We start from the raw sequence: 21,684 nt of genomic DNA, 5'->3' as shown, positions 1-21,684 counted from the left end.
AGACCCCCTTCCCTGTGGCCATTGGAGGGATGGAAAAGACACCATGGTTGGCGGGGCCCAAGGGAGGAGCCCCTTATCCTAAGAAAGGGCTGCTGCGGCAGGGACAGCTTTCTGCTTGGCAGTCTTGGGCTCCCTACTTCCTGCCTGGAGGCCAGCGCAGGCCAGCACTCCTGCCAGGAGGGGCGCTGTCGTGCTGGGGGCCCTCTCCTCGGACCTTGAACTCATGTGAGTGTGGAGTGTAGCGGAGAGGGCCGGGGGCCGCAGAGGAAAGTTGGGGGCTGCTGGGACAGGTATTATCTGATGCTCTAGAACTACACGAGGTCACCGAGGCCAGTGAGTGGTCACCAAGGCTTCTGGGGACTAGTGTTTGCCGGGGGTGGGCTAGGCGGTGAGAAGAGCAGGTGTGGCGACACAGGCAGGCAGGCTGGAGGTGAGTGGGGTGGAAGGGAGGGAAGGAGAGAGGGGAAGGTGAGGAAGGGAGGAAAGGTCAGAGAGGCAGTGCCAGGAATGAGCGGGAGGGGCAGGGGCCAGCTCTTCACCCTCCGGGTCCAGTTGCCCCAACAAAGCATCCGCGTTTGTCGTTTAACAACACATCCCCCAGTAGCCTACGTGTCTCTCCGGATCTACGCATACAGAGCCTCCTCCGTTTTAAATCTTCTTAAAACTTTTTGGCCGAGCCATGTGGCCTGCGGGATCTTAGTTCCCCAGCCAGGGATGGAACCCGTGCCCCTGCAGTGGAAGTGCCAAGTCCTAACCACTGGACTGCCAGGGAAGGCATAATTTTCCAGACAGTGGCAGACTCCCCCCCCCCCCAGGCCCCTCCCATTTTGCAGCACCACCACCAGGTGACAGTCCTGGCTCCCAGGCTTCGCGCACAGTGCACTGTCACTCCTCAAGGGGGTGGGGGACATATGCAACCTGAGATGGCACATGCGGTCTCTCACTGTGGGATTTTGTTTTTTATTTTCAATTTTGTTCAGCTGAGGAACAATTCGCATAACATAAAAATAACCATTGACCATTTAAAAATGTACATTTCAGTGGCATTGAGTATATTCGCAATGTTGTGCAACCATCACCTGTATCTACTGCCAGAATATTTTTATCATCTTAAAAGGCGAGAAGAGACGTCTACTGTTTTAGCTACTCAGTTTGTGGAACTTTGGTACAGCAGCCACAGGAAACTTACACGCCTTACTTACACCACACAGAAAAATGAACTTGACATGGGTTGTAGACCTAAAAGTAAAAGCTAAAACTAGGGCTTCCCTGGTGGCGCAGTGGTTGAGAGCCCGCCTGCCGATGCAGGGGACACGGGTTCGTGCCCCGGTCCGGGAGGATCCCACGTGCCGCGGAGCGGCTGGGCCCGTGAGCCACGGCCGCCGAGCCTGCGCGTCCGGAGCCTGTGCTCCGCAACGGGAGAGGCCACAACAGTGAGAGGCCCGCGTACCGCCAGAAAAAAAAAAAAAAAAAAAAAAAGCTAAAACTACAACTATATATATAAATAAAACACGGGGAAAACCTTTGTGATCTTGGTCTATGCAGAGTTTTCTTAAGACAGGAGACAAAAAACAATCATAAAAGGAAAAATTGATAAATTAGACTTCATCAAAAATCCAAACTTTTGCTCTTTAAAAGATACTACTATGAAAATGAAAAGACAAGCCACTGGCTTGGAGAAAAGAAAATATTTTTATGACAGAGGGCTTGTATCCAGAATATGTTTTGCATGCACGTGCGCGCGCGTGCACGCACGCACACACACGTAAACTCTTGCAAATCAATAAAAATGAGACAAACATCCTAATTTTAAAAAACGGGCAAAAGGGACTTCCCTGGTGGTCCAGTGGTTAGGACTCTGCGCTTCCACTGCCAGGGGGCGCAGGTTTGATCCCTGGTCAGGGAACTAAGATCCTGCATGCCCTGTGCATGTGGCCGAATGAGAAACAAAAAAACAGGCAAAAGATTTGAATACACAATGTCACAAAAGACAAATAAGAATGGCAATAGCAACACAACATTGTAAATCAATTATACTCCAGTAAACGTTTTTTTTAAAAGGAAAAAAAAACGGCAATAGCAAGGGAAAAGATGCTCACCATCTTCATGGTGACAGCAAGCAGATGGGCAGCCACCTGGGGCTGGGCGGAGGGGCACTGGCTGCAGAGGGAACCCAGAGGGGCCTCTGGGCTGATGGAAATCGCCTGTATCTTGACTGGAGGGTGGTTAAAAGGGGTATGCATTTGTCAAAACTCTTTGAACTGTACCCTTAAAGTGGGGTCATTTATTGTCTGTAAATTATACCCCGGTAAAGCTCATTTTAAAAGAAAAAAGGAAAAGAAGGCAACTAATGAAACTGGTTACCTAAAGGGGTAGGAGGGAACTGGGTGACAGGGGTACGAGAGGGAGTGATGCTCCTCTGGATGTCTCTTCTGATGTAGTTTTGACTTCTGGACACATGTTGCTATTTTACATACTAAAAAAAAAAATCAACAGGATGGGGGGGAAAAGCTAAAACTGAATACAAACGAATTCTCCCAAGTGTATTTCAAATGAATAACATAGCTATACTAAAAGGAAAGATTTTTCTTTTTTGGCCGTGCTCTGCTTGGCTTGTGGGAATCTCAGTTCCCCGACCAGGGATTGAACCCGGGCCACGGCAGTGAAAGCCTAACCACTAGACCACCAGGGAACTCCCATAAAGGGAAAATTTTTTTATTTTTTTAATTTATTTATTTATTTTTTTTTGCGGTACGCGGGCCTCTCACTGTTGTGGTCTCTCCCATTGTGGAGCACAGGCTCCGGACGCGCAGGCTCAGCGGCCACGGCTCACGGGCCCAGCCGCTCCGCGGCATGTGGGATCTTCCCGGACCGGGACACGAACCCGTGTCCCCTGCATCGGCAGGCGGGCTCCCAACCACCGCGCCACCAGGGAAGCCCGGGAAATTTTTTTAAAGCTACCCGAGGGACTTCCCTGGTGGTTCAGTGGTTAAGAATCCATCTTCCAATGCAGGGGATGCGGGTTCGATCCCTGGTCTGGGAACTAAGGTCCCATGCGCGGCGCGGCCAAAAAAACAAAAACAAAACAAAAAAACAATAATGGATTACAGTCCATCGAATAAAATCCACATCCCCGAGTCCACACTGATAATGAATATATAGTTAGATGAACAGAGGAGCTCTTCCTGACAGGAGAATGCCAATGAATGAATGTAGGAGAGATCATGGAGGGAGAAGAATCACTGTTTTGTATCATTGATTTAGGCAAGAATTATCAATGACTGGTGACATTTTGATAAAGAACAGAATATTTACCTAGTTTCAAAGTATCTTCCTACAAGCTACTTTTTAGTCACAAAGGGAAAAATAATAACTGTCCACTTGAGAAACTGGCAGTCACCACCTTAACCAAATGCTTAAAGTTAACATCAGAGTGAAGGGACAAAACAATTAACACTTGCCTCCTGAGGAGAAGTACAGAGAGGGCCTGGTAGCCTCCCAACACCACACAACCCAAATCGCACCCTGAGAAAACACCGGACAAATCCAACCTCAGGACGTTCCGCCAGACACCTGGCCTGCACTCTTCAAAAATGTCCATGTCATGAAAGGCCAAGAAAAGCAGAGGAATGTTCCAGATTAAAGGGAACCAAAGAGACATGAGAACAAATGCCACGTGGGATCCTAGACTGGATCCTGGATCAGAGAAAACATCATGAGGACAATTGGTGAAATTCGAATAAGACCTTAGATAAAGTAATATCATCGTATTAACATTAACATTTCTGAGGTTGATAGTTATACTTTGGTTATGTAAGAGTCTATAATAATTATACAGTAATTATGCTGTGGCTATGAAATACAGAGTGAAGTATTTAGGGCTAAAGGGGTAAGCTGTATGCAACTTACTTAGACACAGTTGATAAAAATATTATTTTTATATATCATAAATACATATGCACCCACAAGAGAGAGGGAGGGAGAGAGAGAGAGAGAGAGAGAGAGAGAGAATGAGAAAGCAGATGGAACAAAATATGAACTCTTGGTGAATGTGGGTTAAGGGTACATGGGAGCTTTCTGTACTATTCTTACAGCTTTTTTGTAAGTCTGAAATAATTTCAAATTGTAAAGTTAAAAAGAAAGCTACCGCTTCTATCCAACATTAACTGGAGTGTGTAGCCAGGGCAATTAGGCAACACAATGAAATAAAAGGCATCCAGGTTGGAAAGGAAGAAGTAAAACTATCTCTATTCTCATACGACATAATCTTGTATATGCAAAATCCTAATAAATCTTCTAAAAATATATTAGAGCTAATAAATGAGTTCAACAAAGTTGCAGGATGAAAGATCATTACACAAAAATCAATTGTACTGGGGGGCTTCCCTGGTGGCGCAGTGGTTGAGAGTCCGCCTGCCGATGCAGGGCACACGGGTTCTGTGCCCCGGTCCGGGAAGATCCCACGTGCCGCGGAGCGGCCGGGCCCGTGAGCCGTGGCCGCCGAGCCTGCGAGTCCGGAGCCTGTGCTCCGCAGCGGGAGAGGCCACAGCCATGAGAGGCCCGCGTACCGCAAAAAAAAAAAAAAAAAAAATCAATTGTACTTCTATACCGTAGCAATAAACAATTTTGTTTACAAGAGTATTATAAAGAATAAAATACTTAGGAATGAATTTAACAATTAACAATAGAAATGCAAGACTTGTATACTGTAAACTAGACAATGTCATTAAAAGACAATAAAGAAAACCTGAATAAATGGAAAAATATTTAGTTAGGGTTCTCCAGAGTAACAGAACAGGATACACACACACACACACACACACACACACACACACACACACACACACACACACACGATTTATTTTGAGGAATTAGCTCATGAGATTGTGAGGGCTGGCAAGGTGGCAAGTCTAAAACTTGTAGGGCAGGTCGGCAAGCTGCAACCTCAAGCAGGACTTCTACATTACAGTCTTGAGGCAGAATATCTATTTCTCCTGGAAACCTCAGTTTTTGCTTTTAAGGCCTTCAACTGAGTGGACAAGACTCACCCACATTATGAGGGTAATCTTTACTTAAAGTCAACCGATTGTCGATGTTGACCACACCTACAAAATTCCTTCACAGCAACACTTAGATGAGAGTTTGATTAAATAACTGCAGACTACAGCCTAGCCAAGTTGAAATTAATACACATAAAGTTAATCATCACATCCCATGCTCATGGATGGAAAGAATCTTAAGATGGCAACAGTCTCCAATTGATTTACAGATTAAATTCAATCCCTATCAAGCTCTTGCTGGCTTTTTTGCAGAAACTGACAAGCTCATCCTAAAATTCATATGGGGCATCCTGGGAGGACTGCTAAGGGGTATATGGGGGCTTGCTTCAGGGGTGATGAGAACGTTTTGGAATCTGGTAGTGGGGATGGTTGCACAACTTTGCGAATATACTAAAAGTCTAAAATGTTACTAAAAGTGTAACATTGAATGTTACACTTTACATGAGTGACTTACATGACAGACGAATTATAGGTCAATAAAGCTGTTTAAAAAGAAAAGGAAAAGGAAACCAAGGGAATGAAAACCTCCGATTCAGAGCCGCGGTGGCTGGCTGGGGAAGGGGCCAGGTGTAAATGGCCGACAGTCTCGAGTCCTCGCGCTGGGCATCTGCATGTTATTAGCCGCGGGCCCTCCGGATTAAGGACCGTCAGGGGGAGAGTGTCCTGAGCCAGGACCGCGAGTCCCCGGCTGGTGTGCGCCCTAAGGGTTGGGACAGGGGAGGCCGCGCACCGGCGGCAGGTGGCCCCGGGCGCGCCTCCGAGCGCCGGGGCGGGGTCTGCGCGCGCCCCGGGCCCTAGTGGGGGTGTGGCGCGGGCGCGCGCGGGTCCCGGGGTTGCGGGAGGCGGCGGGCCGGGGCGGGGGGTGGCGGGGGAGAGGCGTGCGCCGCGGACGCGGCCATTGCGCGAGGGGGGTCGGCTCGCTGGGCGGGGACCCGGGCCGCTCACGGGAGCCCGGGCTAAGCACTGGGCCTCTCCCGGCCCCAGGGAGGGGCGGCCGCCGCCCGCCTGCCCGCGAGCCCGCGAGCCCGCGAGCCCTGCCGCTCGGCCCTCCCTGGGCGCCCCCGCCCGGCGCGGTGGTACGGTCCGGGTTTAAAAGGCCCCCGGCGGCCGCGGGCCGGCCCAGTGTGTGGGCGGCGGCGGCGGCGGCACGGGCGAGGCGGGGGTGTAGGGCGAGGGGTGCGGCGGCGGGGGCGCGCGAGCGGGGCGGTGTGGGGCTCGAGGGCGCGTCCACGTGGCCGGCGGGCGGCCACCCGGAGCCAGCGGCGGCGGAGGGACAGGTAGGTGGCCTCCATCCCCCGCCGCCCGTGCGGGGCCGGCCTGCTTGGCGGCCCTGGGCTCCGGCAGCGCGGGGGTTCGGCTCGGCCTTTAAGGGGTCGGGCCCTACCCCTGCCTCTCGGGTGCCGGCCTGACTGGTCCTTCGTGCCCGGCGCCGGAAGGGATGGTCCGTCCGCGGCTAGCCCCCGGCCCGATGGGGACCCTTTGTGGCGGAGGAGCGGCCCCTGCAAGGACTGCTGTGGCGCCTCCATCCACTAGGGTCCCCGTGGATCTGCCGGGGGGGGGGTGTCCCTGGTGGGGGCAGGGCGAGCCGGGCAGGCAGCACCTCGCGGGGCGTTGGGGAGCGGGCGCTAGAGCCGCGTCTCTGCGAGGGTTTGTCCCCACCCTCGGGCTCTGCTGGCAGGGCCGTAGCAGAGAGGCTGGGTGTGCCTGTGATGCCCGAGGCTCCCGGTTACAGGCTGAGGTTTGGGATGGGCACTTGGGCTGCAAATTCTGCCTTTCCAGGTCTCCCTCCCGACCTGTCCCATCCCCATTCTTAGGCCTGTATTCCTGTGCGGTGTGGAGGAGGTGAGGGTGGCATGAGGCCTCCCTTCTCCGTCTTCCTTTCTTCTCTGGCTCGTGCATTAAGGATCCAGGATGCGGACCTGACAAAAGAGCCCCAGAGAGATGATCAGCCTGAGCTGAAACTTTGCAGTTCCAAGCTGGGTCTTCTCCTTGTTCTAGCAAATGCATTTTTTCCTCTTTCCTTGGTTGCTGCCTTGGTTTGGTTCCCCGCACCCTCCCCAAGCTGGGTAACTTGTGTCTCCCTTGGGGCTTGGGCACTGAGAGGGTATCGCTGAGCCCTGCCCCCTTGGCTGCCACGACTCTTCTCTGCTGTCTTTGCTGCCTGGAGCTGGCCGAGGGCTGGGTGTGGCCTAGGGGTGAAGACCCAGCCAAGCCCAGTACTGCTCCCGTGGTCCCCCACCCCATCTCCCCAAAGTCTCAGCTGTAATTTAGAATGTTGCCCCCCTTCCATTGGGCTCCTTGGACGCCCCTGCATCTCCCCTTCCCCAGCTAACGTGTGGATTTGGAGGGAGAGCCGCGCAGGGCTGCCTGGGCATCCGTCTGGCTGTGCCTGAGCAGAGCCTGACTTATGTCTGTCTCTGTGCTTTGCTCTGGGGTCAGGCGACTCGGCTTTGTGTTGCAGCCGGTAGGCTAGATGGCAGGCTCCTCCTGGACAGCCATCAGACGGAGGCCCCTGGGACGAGGAGGCAGCCGGGGCCAGGAAGGTGGAAGTGGCAGCCCTGGTTCCCAGCTGGTCTCAGGCTTTGACGCCTCAGACCTCTGTCCTGGGGTGGTGTCCTGACACCAATTTGTGATTGTTCTCTCCCTACTTTTTCTCCTTTCCCCAGCTAGGGTGTGAGGCGCGTCTGTGGCCTCGGCTTGCCCACGGTTGGGTTGCTCTTGTGTGCGGCTGGCCACCCTCAGCTCTGGGATCTGGTGTTTGGCTTCTCCTTCCTGGAGGGCCTCCCACCCTGCCTTTCCTAGCATCTGGCTCTGCTGCCCCCTTGGGTGTGGCCCAGCTGAGGCGAGGCCTCCTGGCTCCTTTCCAGCAGTGGGTGGGGGATGATTGATGGCCCCCAAGCCTGCCTGTACTCGCTGCTCACTCATGCGCCCCGGCAGAGGCCCCTCCTCTCTCCCAGCCGTGGTCGCCATCTGGGGCTCTGGCATGGTGGTGGGCGACTGGCCTCCACCCTCTGTGGCGTGGCTCTTGGCCTGCTGGGGGCCCTAGGCCAGGCAGGGCCGGAAGCGGCCGGGCGCCCCGGGCCGGGGGCCTCTGACCGGCACTCCCTGTCTCTCCTCAGGCCCACCACCGGGGCAGCCGCCGGCCATGCCCGCCGTAGGCCTCCTCCTGCTGTTTCTCCTTGCCGTGGGGCGGGCCCCGGGTGGCAGCACGCCCTTCCCTGCCTTCTCAGTGACGGACACCTCACTCACCCACCTGGCCGTGCACCGGGTGACCGGGGAGGTGTTTGTGGGCGCGGTGAATCGCGTCTTCAAGCTGGCCCCCAACCTGACCGAGCTGCGGGTCCACGTCACGGGGCCCGTCGAGGACAACGCTCGCTGCTACCCACCCCCCAGCATGCGTGTCTGCGCCCACCGCCTGGCGCCTGTGGACAACGTGAACAAGCTGCTGCTCATAGACTACGCAGCCCGCCGCCTGGTGGCCTGCGGCAGCATCTGGCAGGGCACCTGCCAGTTCCTGCGCCTGGACGACCTCTTCAAGCTGGGCGAGCCGCACCACCGGAAGGAGCACTACCTGTCGGGGGCCCAGGGGCCTGACTCCATGGCGGGCGTCATCGTGGAGCAGGGCCAGGGGCCCAGCAAGCTGTTCGTGGGCACCGCTGTGGATGGCAAGTCTGAGTACTTCCCCACCCTGAGCTCCCGGAAGCTCATCGGCGACGAGGATGGTGGCGACATGTTCAGTCTGGTGGGTGAGCCCGCCCACCTGCTCGGCCTCCCGCGCCGGCTGGCTGGCCCCCTCCCCTCCCTTCTCGCCCCTCTGAGGAGCCAGCTCCCGTGCCCTCCTGCCTTCACTCTGTCCTGCCTCCGCCTCTGGAAGAGCCCTGGTCCCAGAGGGGACAGGCTGCTGAGGACGGGAGGGCGGGCCAGGTCCCGGGACGGGGCTGCTCAGCCTGCCCTCTGGAGCCTTTCTGGCCTGGGGTCCTGTGACCGCGTGGCTCAGGGGCAGGGAGGTTGTGAGGGAAGCCCCCCGGGGGCCATGTTGTGGGCTCAGGGCCAGGCTGGGTGGCGGGGGCCCAGGGGCCATGGTTGGGGAGGTCGAGGGTGGACCTAGGCCTCCTCGTCCCAGGCTCTGTCTTCCACCTGCTCCGCAGGTGTACCAGGACGAGTTCGTCTCCTCTCAGATCAAGATCCCCTCAGACACGCTGTCCTTGTACCCGGCCTTCGACATCTACTACGTCTATGGCTTTGTGAGCGCCTCCTTCGTGTACTTCCTGACGCTGCAGCTGGATACCCAGCAGACACTGCTGGACGCGGCAGGCGAGAAATTCTTCACGTCCAAGATCGTGCGCATGTGCTCGGGGGACTCGGAGTTCTACTCGTACGTGGAGTTCCCCATCGGCTGCTCTTGGCGCGGCGTGGAGTACCGCCTGGTGCAGAGCGCCCACCTGGCCAAGCCCGGCCTGCTGCTGGCCCAGGCCCTGGGTGTGCCGGCCGACGAGGACGTCCTCTTCACCATCTTCTCTCAGGGCCAGAAGAACCGGGCCAGCCCGCCGCGGCAGACCATCCTCTGCCTCTTTACCCTCAGCAGCATCAATGCCCACATCCGGCGCCGCATCCAGTCCTGCTACCGTGGGGAGGGCACGCTGGCCCTGCCTTGGCTGCTGAACAAGGAGCTGCCCTGTATCAACACCGTGAGCCCTCACCCGCCCCCAGCCCTGCCCCCGGGCTGGGCCCTCTGCCCCTTCCTGGGTCTGTGGGGCCAGCCCAGGCGGTCGTACGGCAGCCGACGGGCCGCCGTGTGCGCCAGCCTGGGCTCGGTCTCGGGAACGACAGCTTAGCCCGGGGCGCCCCGCCCCCGTCATCCCCTGTTGCTTCTCTTTCCTCCCCGGCCTGCCTTCCCACCACCTCTCTGGGTGGCTGTGCTCTCTGTGTGGACCACCCCCTTCTTCTTCCTGCCCCTCCCCACCCCGGCTTGCCCCTCCTTTCTGTCTTGCTCTCTTCTCCCTGCTCCTGCCTGCTCTCCTTCCGTCTCCCTCCTCAGCCCCCGATTTCCTTTGGGGCCCCCGGGGCAAACGGTTGGTCTTGGCTGGTAGGGAGCGAGCCCCAGATTCTGCTTCCTCCGAGAACGTGGGCTCTCCTTGCCTCTGTCCAGCTGCTGCCCCCAAGCTCTGACTCATGCATACTCCTCCTGTTTCACCAGCCCATGCAGATAAACGGAAACTTCTGCGGGCTGGTGTTGAACCAGCCACTGGGCGGCCTGCACGTGATCGAGGGGCTGCCCCTGCTAGCCGACAGTACCGATGGCATGGCCAGTGTGGCCGCCTACACCTACCAGCAGCACTCTGTGGTCTTCATTGGCACCCGCAGCGGCAGTCTGAAGAAGGTGAGCCCCGGGACGCTCGGCATGTGGGCGTCGGGGCAGGCTGAGATGCAGACGAGGGCTGGGGTCAAGAACGTGTGGATGAGCCCTGCAGCACCTTGGACGGGGCCTGGCCCCTGGGGGAAGGGGGACTTCCCAGGCTGGATCCCAGGAGCCCAGCTGTGCTCCACGGGTGGCCTCTCAGCCACCCATGCTTGCAGTGCCACCGCCCGCCGTGGCCTGAATCGCTGGCTTCCTGTGGCTCTGGGGGCAGACCGGGCCTACCTCCGGGCCTCCCTGCCGGGAGAGCAGGAGCCGTCGTGGCTGGGTCCTCAGTCAAATGAAGGAGGAGACAAATGTGGACCTAACCCTCTTTGCCCTCTTGTCCCCTCATGGGTACGGGGGCTGCAGCGCCGGCAGGGCCGCAGCTGCTTCTGTTCCAGGGTGTTCTGAAGGGACAGGAGTTAGGACAACTGCCACATTCCCCTCCTGCTCACCTGGGGGACGCGGGGCTGTCCCTGGGGGAGGTCTGGGGTGGCCGGGGGAAGGTTTGTGAAGGGAGCCACTGAGCTCTTGGGGCCTGGTCTGCTTCCCTCCTGGTCCTCATTTTGCATTTGTCACAGCTTTGGTGCGGTGTAACTGCCGTGTCACACACCCCCCGTTTAAAGCACACACCTCAGTGATTTCAGTAAGTGTGCGGAGTTACTCGAGCATAACCGCTATCTCATTCCAGGATGTTGCCATCATCCTAAAAATCCCTTCCCTTTTAGCTCTCACGCTCTCCCTGTTCCCCAACTCTGGGCAACGCTCATCTCTGTCTCTATGTCCTGGGAGCCTTTTTGGACTGGCTGTGTCACCCCCAAGGGCCTCCAGGGGGCAGCCTTGGCGTCCTCCTTCCCTGGTCTGTGGGACAAGGGGGCGGTGGGCAGGCTGGGTCCCTGGCTCGGGCACGTGGGGTGCTGCTGTGGCGTCAGGCGGGCTGGTCTCGTGGCCCAGGTGCGGGTCGACGGCTCGCAGGAGGCCCGCCTGTATGAGACAGTGCCTGTGGTGGACGGCAGCCCCATACTCCGTGACCTGCTCTTCAGCCCCGACCGCCGGCACGTCTACCTCCTGAGCGAGAAGCAGGTGGGTCCAGTGGGCCGTGGGCCGGGGGCGGGCCGGGGGTGGGGCGGGTGCTGACACGGCCGCCCCCAGGTGAGCCAGCTCCCGGTGGAGACCTGTGAGCAGTACCCAAGCTGTGCAGCCTGCCTGGGCTCGGGGGACCCACACTGCGGGTGGTGCGTGCTGCAGCACAGGTGAGGAGCCGCCCAAGTGCCCGCTGCCCCCAGCTGCGCCCCGTGGCCTCCCCCTCCCCGCCCTTCTACTTTCTCCAGCTAACGAGTGGAACCTCTATCCCGAGTGACATCCCTCGGACCCCAGGGGATGAGGCCGAGGCATGCGGTTGCCTGGCGCCATGGGCTGGGCCGGCTGTCCCCTTCGTCCCTCCCAGGCCCCCGCTGCACGGCAGGCTGGGTCCCTGGCTCGGGCACGTGGGGTGCTGCTGTGGCGTCAGGCGGGCTGGTCTCGTGGCCCAGGTGCGGGTCGACGGCTCGCAGGAGGCCCGCCTGTATGAGACAGTGCCTGTGGTGGACGGCAGCCCCATACTCCGTGACCTGCTCTTCAGCCCCGACCGCCGGCACGTCTACCTCCTGAGCGAGAAGCAGGTGGGTCCAGTGGGCCGTGGGCCGGGGGCGGGCCGGGGGTGGGGCGGGTGCTGACACGGCCGCCCCCAGGTGAGCCAGCTCCCGGTGGAGACCTGTGAGCAGTACCCAAGCTGTGCAGCCTGCCTGGGCTCGGGGGACCCACACTGCGGGTGGTGCGTGCTGCAGCACAGGTGAGGAGCCGCCCAAGTGCCCGCTGCCCCCAGCTGCGCCCCGTGGCCTCCCCCTCCCCGCCCTTCTACTTTCTCCAGCTAACGAGTGGAACCTCTATCCCGAGTGACATCCCTCGGACCCCAGGGGATGAGGCCGAGGCATGCGGTTGCCTGGCGCCATGGGCTGGGCCGGCTGTCCCCTTCGTCCCTCCCAGGCCCCCGCTGCACTCCCGCTCCGGGCCTTGCTGGGGCAGCTGTGGGATGGGCCTGGCCTGACCCCGCGCAGGTGCTGCCGCCATGGGGCCTGTGCAGGCGCCTCGGCCCCGCGTGGCTTCGCCAAGGAGCTGAGCAAGTGTGTCCAGGTGCGGGTCCGGCCCAACAATGTGTCGGTGACATCGCCTGGGGTGCAGGTGAGCGGTGCGGGGCGTGCGGGTGTAGAGGCCCGTGCACACGTGTCGGGGGGTGCGCCCAGCGCTGAGCCCTCTGCTTCCCCCAGCTGACCGTGGCCATAAGCAACGTGCCGGACCTCAGCGCAGGCGTGAGCTGTGCCTTCGAGGAGGTGACTGAGAGCGAGGCCGTCCTGCTGCCCTCTGGAGAGTTACAGTGTCCCTCACCTTCCCTGCAGGAGCTCCGGGCTCTCACCCGGGGGCACGGTCAGTGGCTGGGCTGCCGGGGGCAGGGGTGCTCTCTGTCCTCGGCTCACGCGTGGCTCCCCTGGGCTCGCTGCAGGGGCCACGCGCACCGTGCAGCTGCAGCTGCTCTCCAGGGAGAGCGGCGTGAGGTTTGCCGGGGCCGACTTTGTCTTCTACAACTGCAGCGTCCTCCAGTCGTGAGTACTGGCCCCCCCGACCCCCGTCCCCGTGTCTCTGTTGCCCGCGGTGTCGCGTGGGCCTCGGGCGGGACCCGGTGCCTTTTGCCTTTGCTTCCCCGTGTGTCCCGCAGGAGGGACGGTGAGGGGCCAGGCCTGGCCTTCTCCGTGATTTCTGAAGCCTCTCCCCTCCAGGTGCATGTCCTGCGTCGGCAGCCCTTACCCCTGCCACTGGTGTAAGTACCGCCACGTGTGTACCAGCCACCCCCACGAGTGCTCCTTCCAGGAGGGCAGGGTCCACAGCCCCGAGGTGAGGCGGGCGCCACACGCGAGGGGGCTGGGCTCTGCGCGGGCCGGCCCCTGGCTTTTCTGCCTTCGGTCTTGGGGTTTTCCTGGAGCCCCCTTAACCGGGGCGGGGCCGGCCCAGCTGGCTGATGGGCGTTCTCCCCTCAGGGCTGCCCTGAGATCCTACCCAGCGGGGACCTCCTGATCCCAGTAGGCGTCATGCAGCCTCTCACTCTGCGGGCCAAGAACCTGCCGCAGCCCCAGTCGGGCCAGAAGAACTACGAGTGTGTGGTCCGGGCACAGGGGCGGCAGCAGCGGGTGCCTGCCGTCCGCTTCAACAGCAGCAGCGTGCAGTGCCAGAACGCCTCGGTGAGGCCCACCCGCCCCGCCTCCCGCGGGGGTCCCGGCTGTGCAGATCTGTGCCCGGCAGACTGTTCTAGAAGCCTCAGCTGGCCTTCTGAGCCCCCGGCCGGGGATTTCTGAGCTGGGGGAGGGGCGGTCTGCGCACCTTCGCTGGGGTCACGCGGGTCCCTCTCCCCCAGTACTCCTATGAAGGTGATGAGCACGGGGACACCGAGCTGGACTTCTCCGTGGTCTGGGATGGAGATTTCCCCATCGACAAGCCTGCGACCTTCCGAGGTGAGCCGCGGGAGGGGGCTGAGGAGCTCGCCTCCTGGGGCGGAGAAGGCATGTGCTGGGGCCGGGCCCGCGGGGGGACCCTTCGTCAGGGCCCGGAGCTGCTCCCCAGCGGTGCCCTCTGTGCCCACAGCCCTCCTGTACAAGTGCTGGGCGCAGCGGCCCAGCTGTGGCCTCTGCCTCAAGGCTGACCCTCGCTTCAACTGTGGCTGGTGCATCTCGGAGCATAGGTGCCAGCTGCGGGCCCACTGCCCGGCCCCCAAGACCAACTGGATGCACCCGAACCAGAAGGGCGCTCGCTGCAGCCACCCCCGCATTGCCCAGGTTGGCCTCCCCGCCACCCGCCGCCCTCTGGGTACCCACTGCCTCGGCTCACCCTCCCACCTCCCCTCCTGCTCCGCAGATCCACCCGCTCGTGGGCCCCAAGGAGGGAGGCACCCGGATCACCATCGTGGGCGAGAACCTGGGCCTCACCTCCCGAGACGTGGGCCTGCGGGTGGCCGGCGTGCGCTGCAACTCCATCCCCGCTGAGTACGTCAGTGCCGAGAGGTGAGTGCGGCTGTGCGGGCGCTGGGCCTCCCCCCAGCCTGCGGCCGGCCGCCCGGGCCTGACCTCCGACCCGACCCGACCCGACCCCTAGGATCGTGTGTGAGATGGAGGAGTCGCTGGTGCCCAGCCCGCCACCGGGGCCCGCGGAGCTCTGCGTCAGCGACTGCTCGGCTGACTTCCGCACGCAGTCTGAGCAGCTCTACAGTTTCGTGGTACGTGGGCTGCCCGCCCCCTTCCCTCTCCCCCTCCTGCCTGGCGGGGGCTGTGGCCCGGCCCTGCCGGGCACCCGCTGTCTCCCCGCTCCCCTCAGGGCTGCTTCTCCCGTAGACGCCCACGTTCGACCGCGTGAGTCCCAGCCGGGGCCCAGCCTCGGGGGGCACGCGAATCACCATTTCCGGTCATTCTCTGGACGCCGGCAGCAGAGTCACAGTGACCGTGAGAGACGGCGAGTGCCAGTTCGTGAGGTGAGTGTTGCAGATGGGGGCCGCGGGGCCGGCAGCTGGCAGCCCTGGGCGGCCGGCTCCAAGTCCCCGCTTGCTGACGTAGGAGGGATGCTGAAGCGATCGTGTGCGTCTCGCCTGTCTCCACCCTGGGCCCGAGCCAGGCCCCCATCACCCTGGCCATCGACCGCGCCAACATCTCCAGTCCCGGTGTCCTCTACACCTACACCCAGGACCCGACCGTCACGCGCCTCGAGCCCACCTGGAGCATCGTCAAGTGAGGCCCTCGGGAGCATGGGGCCTGGCTGGCAGAGGGGAGGCTGGGGGCCAGGTCCTTGAGTGCCCGGCCTGGGCCTCGCCTGGCGACCGGGCGACCCAGGGTCGGGGAGGCCCTGGGCTCCCACGGCAGCCTCGATAACGCTCCAGGGCTGGGCTCAGGGTGGTGGGGAGGAAGCCTGAGGCCCCTCACCCCCGTCCGTAGTGGAAGCACGGCCATCACCGTGAGTGGGACCCACCTGCTGACGGTCCAGGAGCCCCGGGTCCGGGCCAAGTACCGAGGCATCGAGACCACCAACGTGAGTGCCAGCTGCCGCCATGCCACCCCTGACCCCCTGCCCGCTGTGGCCTCACGTGCTGGGCCGCCCACCTGTGTCCCCACAGACGTGCCAGGTGATCAACGACACCGCCATGCTGTGTAAGGCCCCCGGCATCTTCCTGGGGCGGCCCCAGCCGCAGGCCCAGGGCCAGCACCCTGACGAGTTCGGCTTCCTGCTGGACCACGTGCAGACGGCCCGTTCCCTCAACCGGTCCTCCTTCACCTACTACCCCGACCCCAGCTTCGAGCCACTTGGGCCCTCTGGGGTCCTGGATGTCAAACCTGGCTCCCACGTAGTGCTGAAGGTGCCGGCGTGGTGGGCGCCTAGGGCGGCAGGGGCGGGGTGGGGCGGGGCGGGGCGGTGGGAGCCCTGGCCAGCAGCGCTCTCCATGTGCAGGGCAAGAATCTGATCCCTGCGGCGGCTGGCAGCTCCCGCCTCAACTACACGGTGCTGATCGGGGGCCAGCCGTGCACGCTCACCGTCTCGGACACGCAGCTCCTGTGTGACTCCCCCAGCCAGACGGGCCGGCAGCCGGTCATGGTGGGTAGGGGGCAGGGAGGCCGCCAGAGCAGCCTGGGGTCGGGGTGGGGGTCAGCTTACGGCGCCTGTCCCTGCAGGTGCTGGTGGGCGGCCTGGAGTTCTGGCTGGGCACCCTGCACATCACGGCCGATCGGCCGCTGACCCTGCCGGCTGTGGTGGGGCTGGCGGCGGGGGGTGGGCTTCTGCTGCTGGCCATCGCCGCCGTGCTGGTCGCCTACAAACGCAAAACTCAGGATGCCGACCGCACGCTCAAGCGCCTCCAGCTCCAGATGGACAACTTGGAGTCCCGGGTGGCCCTGGAATGCAAGGAAGGTGCCTGCGCGGGGGTGCGGGGTGGGGCTGGCGGCAGGGGCGCCCCCCTCCCTCTCGCCGCTCACTCTCCCTCACCGGCCCTCCCCAGCCTTCGCCGAGCTGCAGACAGACATCAACGAGCTGACAAACCACATGGACGGCGTGCAGATCCCCTTCCTGGACTACCGGACCTACGCCGTGCGTGTGCTCTTCCCGGGCATCGAGGCCCACCCCGTGCTCAAGGAGCTGGACGTGAGTACCCCGTTGCCTGCCCGTGCCCTGTCACCCCCAGGGCCGCCTCCACCCTCTGAGATGCCCTGTCCCCCCGCCCCCAGACACCCCCCAATGTCGAGAAGGCCCTGCGTCTCTTTGGGCAGCTGCTGCACAGCCGCGCCTTCGTGCTCACCTTCATCCGCACTCTGGAGGCTCAGAGCAGCTTCTCCATGCGCGACCGGGGCACCGTGGCCTCGCTCACCATGGTGGCCCTGCAGAGCCGCCTCGATTACGCCACGGGGCTGCTCAAGCAACTGCTGGCAGACCTCATCGAGAAGAACCTCGAGAGCAAGAACCACCCAAAGCTGCTCCTGCGCAGGTACTTGGGTCCTCCTCCGCCAGCCCTGCCCCTCCCCTGGGAGGCCCAGCCCTGCCCCAGGGCCCCAGCACCCCTCTCACCCTAGGACCGAGTCGGTGGCCGAGAAGATGCTCACCAACTGGTTCACCTTCCTGCTGCATAAGTTTCTGAAGGTGCGTGCGCTCAGAGGGCAGGCGGGGGGCGAGGGGACGTGAGGAAGCAGCTGGCCGCAGGCAGGCAGCAAGCCGTGTCCCGGCCCCGGCTGCAGGAGTGCGCCGGGGAGCCGCTCTTCCTGCTCTACTGCGCCATCAAGCAGCAGATGGAGAAGGGCCCCATCGACGCCATCACGGGCGAGGCGCGCTACTCCCTGAGCGAGGACAAGCTCATCCGCCAGCAGATCGACTACAAGACGCTGGTGAGCGGGCGGCCAGGTGGGCAGGGTATCGGGCCCGAGGGGATGCCTCACCCAGGACCCACCCTGTGGTCCCCCTCGCCCTCAGACCCTGCACTGTGTGTGCCCGGAGAGCGAGGGCAGCGCTCAGGTCCCGGTGAAGGTCCTCAATTGTGACAGTATCACCCAGGCCAAAGACAAGCTGCTGGATGCTGTGTACAAGGGCATCCCGTACTCTCAGCGCCCCAGAGCTGAGGACATGGACCTAGGTGAGGCCCAGGCCCCTGCCCTCTCCTCCTGGCCCCGCCCCCACCTCCTGTGGCCACGTTACCTTGGCCGGCGTTCACTCCCCCCACCTGAGCTCTGTTCTCTGAGGGCAGTGGGCCCAGGGTCCCAGGGGACGCAGAGCAGGACCTCAGAGCTGCCTGTGGCCCACAGAATGGCGCCAGGGCCGCATGGCCCGCATCATTCTCCAGGACGAGGATGTCACCACCAAAATCGAGTGTGACTGGAAGAGGGTCAACTCACTGGCCCACTACCAGGTGAGGAGCCAGAGGTCCACTCACGCCCAGGGCCCTTGGGAGCCATGGCCCTGGCCTGAGGCCACAGGAGTAGGGGCCCCGGCCCCTCCCCTCTCTGGCCCCCGCATCACCGGCCCCGCTTGGGGAGCCGCGGGAGCTGCCCCACACGTGCCCTGCCGGGCCGGGGTAGACGGTGGCTCAGGCCCCTTGGCTTGTCGGCCTCCTGCATTGCCCCCCTCTCTGTGTCTGGGATCTGCAGGTGACAGACAGTTCCTTGGTGGCACTGGTGCCCAAACAAGTGTCAGCCTACAACATGGCCAACTCCTTCACCTTCACCCGCTCTCTCAGCCGTTACGGTAAGCGTCCTCGGTGTGGGGGTCTCTGCTGGCCCCGTGCCCTGTGAGGCTGTGTCGGCTATCGCGGGGAACCCCCAGCCCTACCCCGTCTGAGCAGCCAGCTTGGCTCTGGCGGCCCCCCTGGACCCTGCTCTCAGGAGGTCTCTGGTTCCTTGGAGCCTAGAAGCGCGGTGGGCCCGTGAGAGGAGATGGGCCCCCTCGGCCTGCAGGGCTCCCGGGGTGGAGGGGAGCGAGAGCCACGGCGATGGCTGGTGTGGCCCCACTGGCCTAAGGGGCACACCGCCCTCTGCCCCAGAGAGCTTGCTCCGCACCGCCAGCAGCCCTGACAGCCTCCGCTCTCGGGCACCCATGATCACGCCCGACCAGGAGACGGGCACCAAGCTGTGGCACCTGGTGAAGAACCACGACCACGCCGACCACCGAGAGGGAGACCGAGGCAGCAAGATGGTCTCGGAGATCTACCTGACGCGGCTGCTGGCCACCAAGGTGTGGGCCTGCCCCGCGCCACCCTGGCCTTAGTGCACGTGCCCTGTAGCCCAGCCTTGGCCCTGGGGTTGGCCCGGGCTGCCTGGGGAAGGGGCCACTGGAGTGTTCCAATCCCAAGGGACTTGCTCATCGCCTTTGCTATGGGAACTGCCACCCTGAGGTCGAGGCCAAGCTTGTCTGAGGCGTGCCGGCCGAGCAGGGAAGCCCTGCTCGTTGTCAGGCCCCTCCGTCCCCGTCTGTCCTGCCGTGGGGACGTCCCACCCTGGCTCCCCGTCAGCTGGTGTCCTTGCTGCGCCCCTGCAGGGCACGCTGCAGAAGTTCGTGGATGACCTCTTTGAGACCGTGTTCAGCACGGCGCACCGGGGCTCGGCCCTGCCCCTGGCCATCAAGTACATGTTCGACTTCCTGGACGAGCAGGCCGACCAGCGGCAGATCAGCGACCCCGACGTGCGCCACACCTGGAAGAGCAACTGGTAGTGCGGCGCGCCGGCCCTCGGGCGGGGGCGTGAGGAGGCTTGGCTGGGGCTCGGGGGCCACGGTCAGGATGCCGGCAGGGGCTTGGCTGGCCACCCTGGCGGGAGAGGACAGCGGCCTGGCACCGATGGTGCCGCCGAGCACAGAGAGCAAGTGCGTGTGACTCCGCAGGCGGGCTCTGCCGGGGCTTCGGGCGGCTGGGATGTGGGTAGTGTGGCCAGCGCCCAGAGGTGCCCTTGGCCCTCAGGGCCGTGCTGCTCGCCTGGTGGTACCGCTGACACAGGGCAGAGATAACCGGAAGCCCGGTCCAGGGGTTAGCCGTGCGAGGGGGGCGCGCTGAAACTCACTGGGGACGGAAGACCGTTCACTCTGACTTCGCACTGCTTGAAGTCGGGCAGAAAATGAAAGAGAAGGCTGCTCCCTCTCAGCGCGCCTCTCTTGGCCGCCTGTGGGCCTGCGGAGGCGAGCGCGGGCGGGGGGTGAGCGCGGGCGGGTCGGGGAGCTGCGGGCCTTTGTCCCTGTGTCCAGCCTGCCCCTGCGCTTCTGGGTGAACGTGATCAAGAACCCGCAGTTCGTGTTCGACATCCACAAGAGCAGCATCACGGACGCCTGCCTGTCGGTGGTGGCCCAGACCTTCATGGACTCCTGCTCAACGTCCGAGCACCGCCTGGGCAAGGACTCGCCCTCCAACAAGCTGCTCTACGCCAAGGACATCCCCAACTACAAGAGCTGGGTGGAGAGGTGGGCCCCAGCGTGCGAGGGGAGGCAGGGCCGGGACCCCGGGGGACGCGGCGGCCGGGCGAGGGGGCAGGAGCTGCGCCGTCACGGGCTGGCTCCGCTTCAGGAAGAAGGCCCGGGGGCTGGCCTGGCAGCTGGGGCAGGGGCCTTGGCTTTTGTGGCGCCTGCTGGCACGACCTCCTCGGGGCCCCAACAGGTACTACCGGGACGTAGCCAAGATGGCATCCATCAGCGACCAGGACATGGACGCGTACCTGGTGGAGCAGTCCCGTCTCCACGCCAGTGACTTCAACGTCCTGAGCGCGCTCAGTGAGCTCTACTTCTACGTTACCAAGTACCGCCAGGAGGTGCGTGCCACCCCCAGGCCCCTGCTCTTTGGCTCTGAGGGCACAGCTGGTGGCGAAGGCAGGGTGTGGTGGGGGTCAGCTAGCCCAGCTCTGGGATTCCTCAGAGTTCCTCCCCCAACCGGGCCCTTAAGGTGGCACAGGCGACACTCTCTGCAGATGCTGGGATTTGAGGGACCCAGTAGAGAAGCCACTGGCTGGAGCGCAAAGTTCTGGTCCAGCAGAAGTTAGGGGCCGGGAGCACACGGAGGGCTGGGTTGACGATGGGCTGGGGCCAGAGGTGGGCGGGGTCAGCCCACCTGCCTGGTTTGTGGCTGGAGAGTCTGGGAAGACAGATGGCCCGGCTGGCTCCGGGGTTGGATTCCTGGCTGGAGATAAGAATGCGTGGGCCCGGACAGGGCCCCGAGCCTGGATGAGCTCCCCAAGGCGGGGGGCCACGGGCAGCTGGAGAGGGAGACGTGGCCCAAGCACTTGAGTGTCCCAGGGCCACTCAGAGGTGGCAGAGAAGAGGGGGGACCGGCTGCAGAGTCTGAGGAGGCTCGGGAGGGGGCCCCGAGTGCCAGACGGGTCCTGGAACACGCGTGAGGACCCCCCACCCCCGCCCTGGGCGTCAGGGAGGAGGGAGCGATGGGCTCTGTCGGGTGCTGCCCACGGTCGGTCACGGGAGGTGAGGCCCGAGATTGCCAGCTGCGTTTGGCGACAAGATCGCGGAGACCTGGGTGAGAGAGGTCTGGGGTAGAGGTGGGGGTTAGGAGGGGACGGGAAAGGGGGGCCGCCAGTCCAGACCGCCCTTTGGGAGGGGCTGCGTGCCGGCCGTGGAAAGGCGGGGAAGAGGGGGGCAGCGGGGATGGGGCTTGGCCAGGAGGAGCCCGCCCCTCAGGAGCCCAGCTCGGGGCCTCTTCCCGCAGGTTCTCACCGCTCTGGACCGAGATGCCTCTTGCCGGAAGCAGAAGCTGCGCCAGAAGCTGGAACAGATCATCGGCCTCGCGTCCAGCAACAGCTAAGGGAGGCGGACCCCGTGAGGAGGGGGCTTCTCAGTCCTGAGCCGTCCTCCCGTGCAGAGGGGCGCCTCCCGCCTGGGTCCCGAGGCTGAGCCCTGGATCGGGTGGCATGAGGTCACCGGGCCAAGACGCCCCCCGGCACAGCCGGGCCCCCGTCATTAGTGCCTTGCTTTGGGCCCTGCGTGGGGAGGGGGGGACCGGACCAAGCCCCCCACCCCGGCAGCAGCAATACACCCCCGCCCTCCTGCCCTCGTGCCGGGGGTTGTGGTCGCCCCTGCCCTCCTTGCTATTTATACCCCAACCACCTATTTATTTAATTTATCTCCACCTCACCGTCGTCTCCATCTGTAAATACGCGCCCCCTCCCCCCACCCCCCCCCACCCCCGCC

General features: G+C 62.6%; 1 protein-coding gene across 1 annotated transcript; it reads left to right on the top strand.

Moving 5' to 3' along the window:
- Positions 1-6,913: 6,913 nt before the first annotated feature.
- Positions 6,914-21,664, top strand: PLXNA3 (plexin A3). The gene is made up of 33 exons (XM_024116760.3): positions 6,914-7,028; positions 8,180-8,802; positions 9,209-9,748; positions 10,258-10,440; positions 11,413-11,541; positions 11,611-11,711; positions 12,555-12,678; positions 12,765-12,921; positions 12,998-13,097; positions 13,272-13,386; positions 13,530-13,730; positions 13,904-14,000; positions 14,131-14,321; positions 14,401-14,546; positions 14,638-14,758; positions 14,874-15,010; positions 15,093-15,263; positions 15,468-15,561; positions 15,647-15,886; positions 15,979-16,122; positions 16,200-16,434; positions 16,523-16,665; positions 16,749-17,005; positions 17,091-17,157; positions 17,253-17,399; positions 17,485-17,644; positions 17,814-17,917; positions 18,156-18,252; positions 18,548-18,738; positions 19,042-19,211; positions 19,741-19,953; positions 20,147-20,297; positions 21,203-21,664. Exons 1-33 carry the CDS (start codon positions 6,914-6,916, stop codon positions 21,296-21,298), a joined length of 5,760 nt encoding a protein of 1,919 aa, XP_023972528.2. The 3' UTR covers positions 21,299-21,664.
- The last annotated feature ends 20 nt before the right edge of the window (positions 21,665-21,684 follow it).

Source organism: Physeter macrocephalus, chromosome 21 (genome assembly GCF_002837175.3).
Source record: "Physeter macrocephalus isolate SW-GA chromosome 21, ASM283717v5, whole genome shotgun sequence".
Lineage (NCBI taxonomy): Eukaryota > Metazoa > Chordata > Mammalia > Artiodactyla > Physeteridae > Physeter > Physeter macrocephalus.
This window is presented reverse-complemented; position numbering and strand designations above follow the sequence as displayed.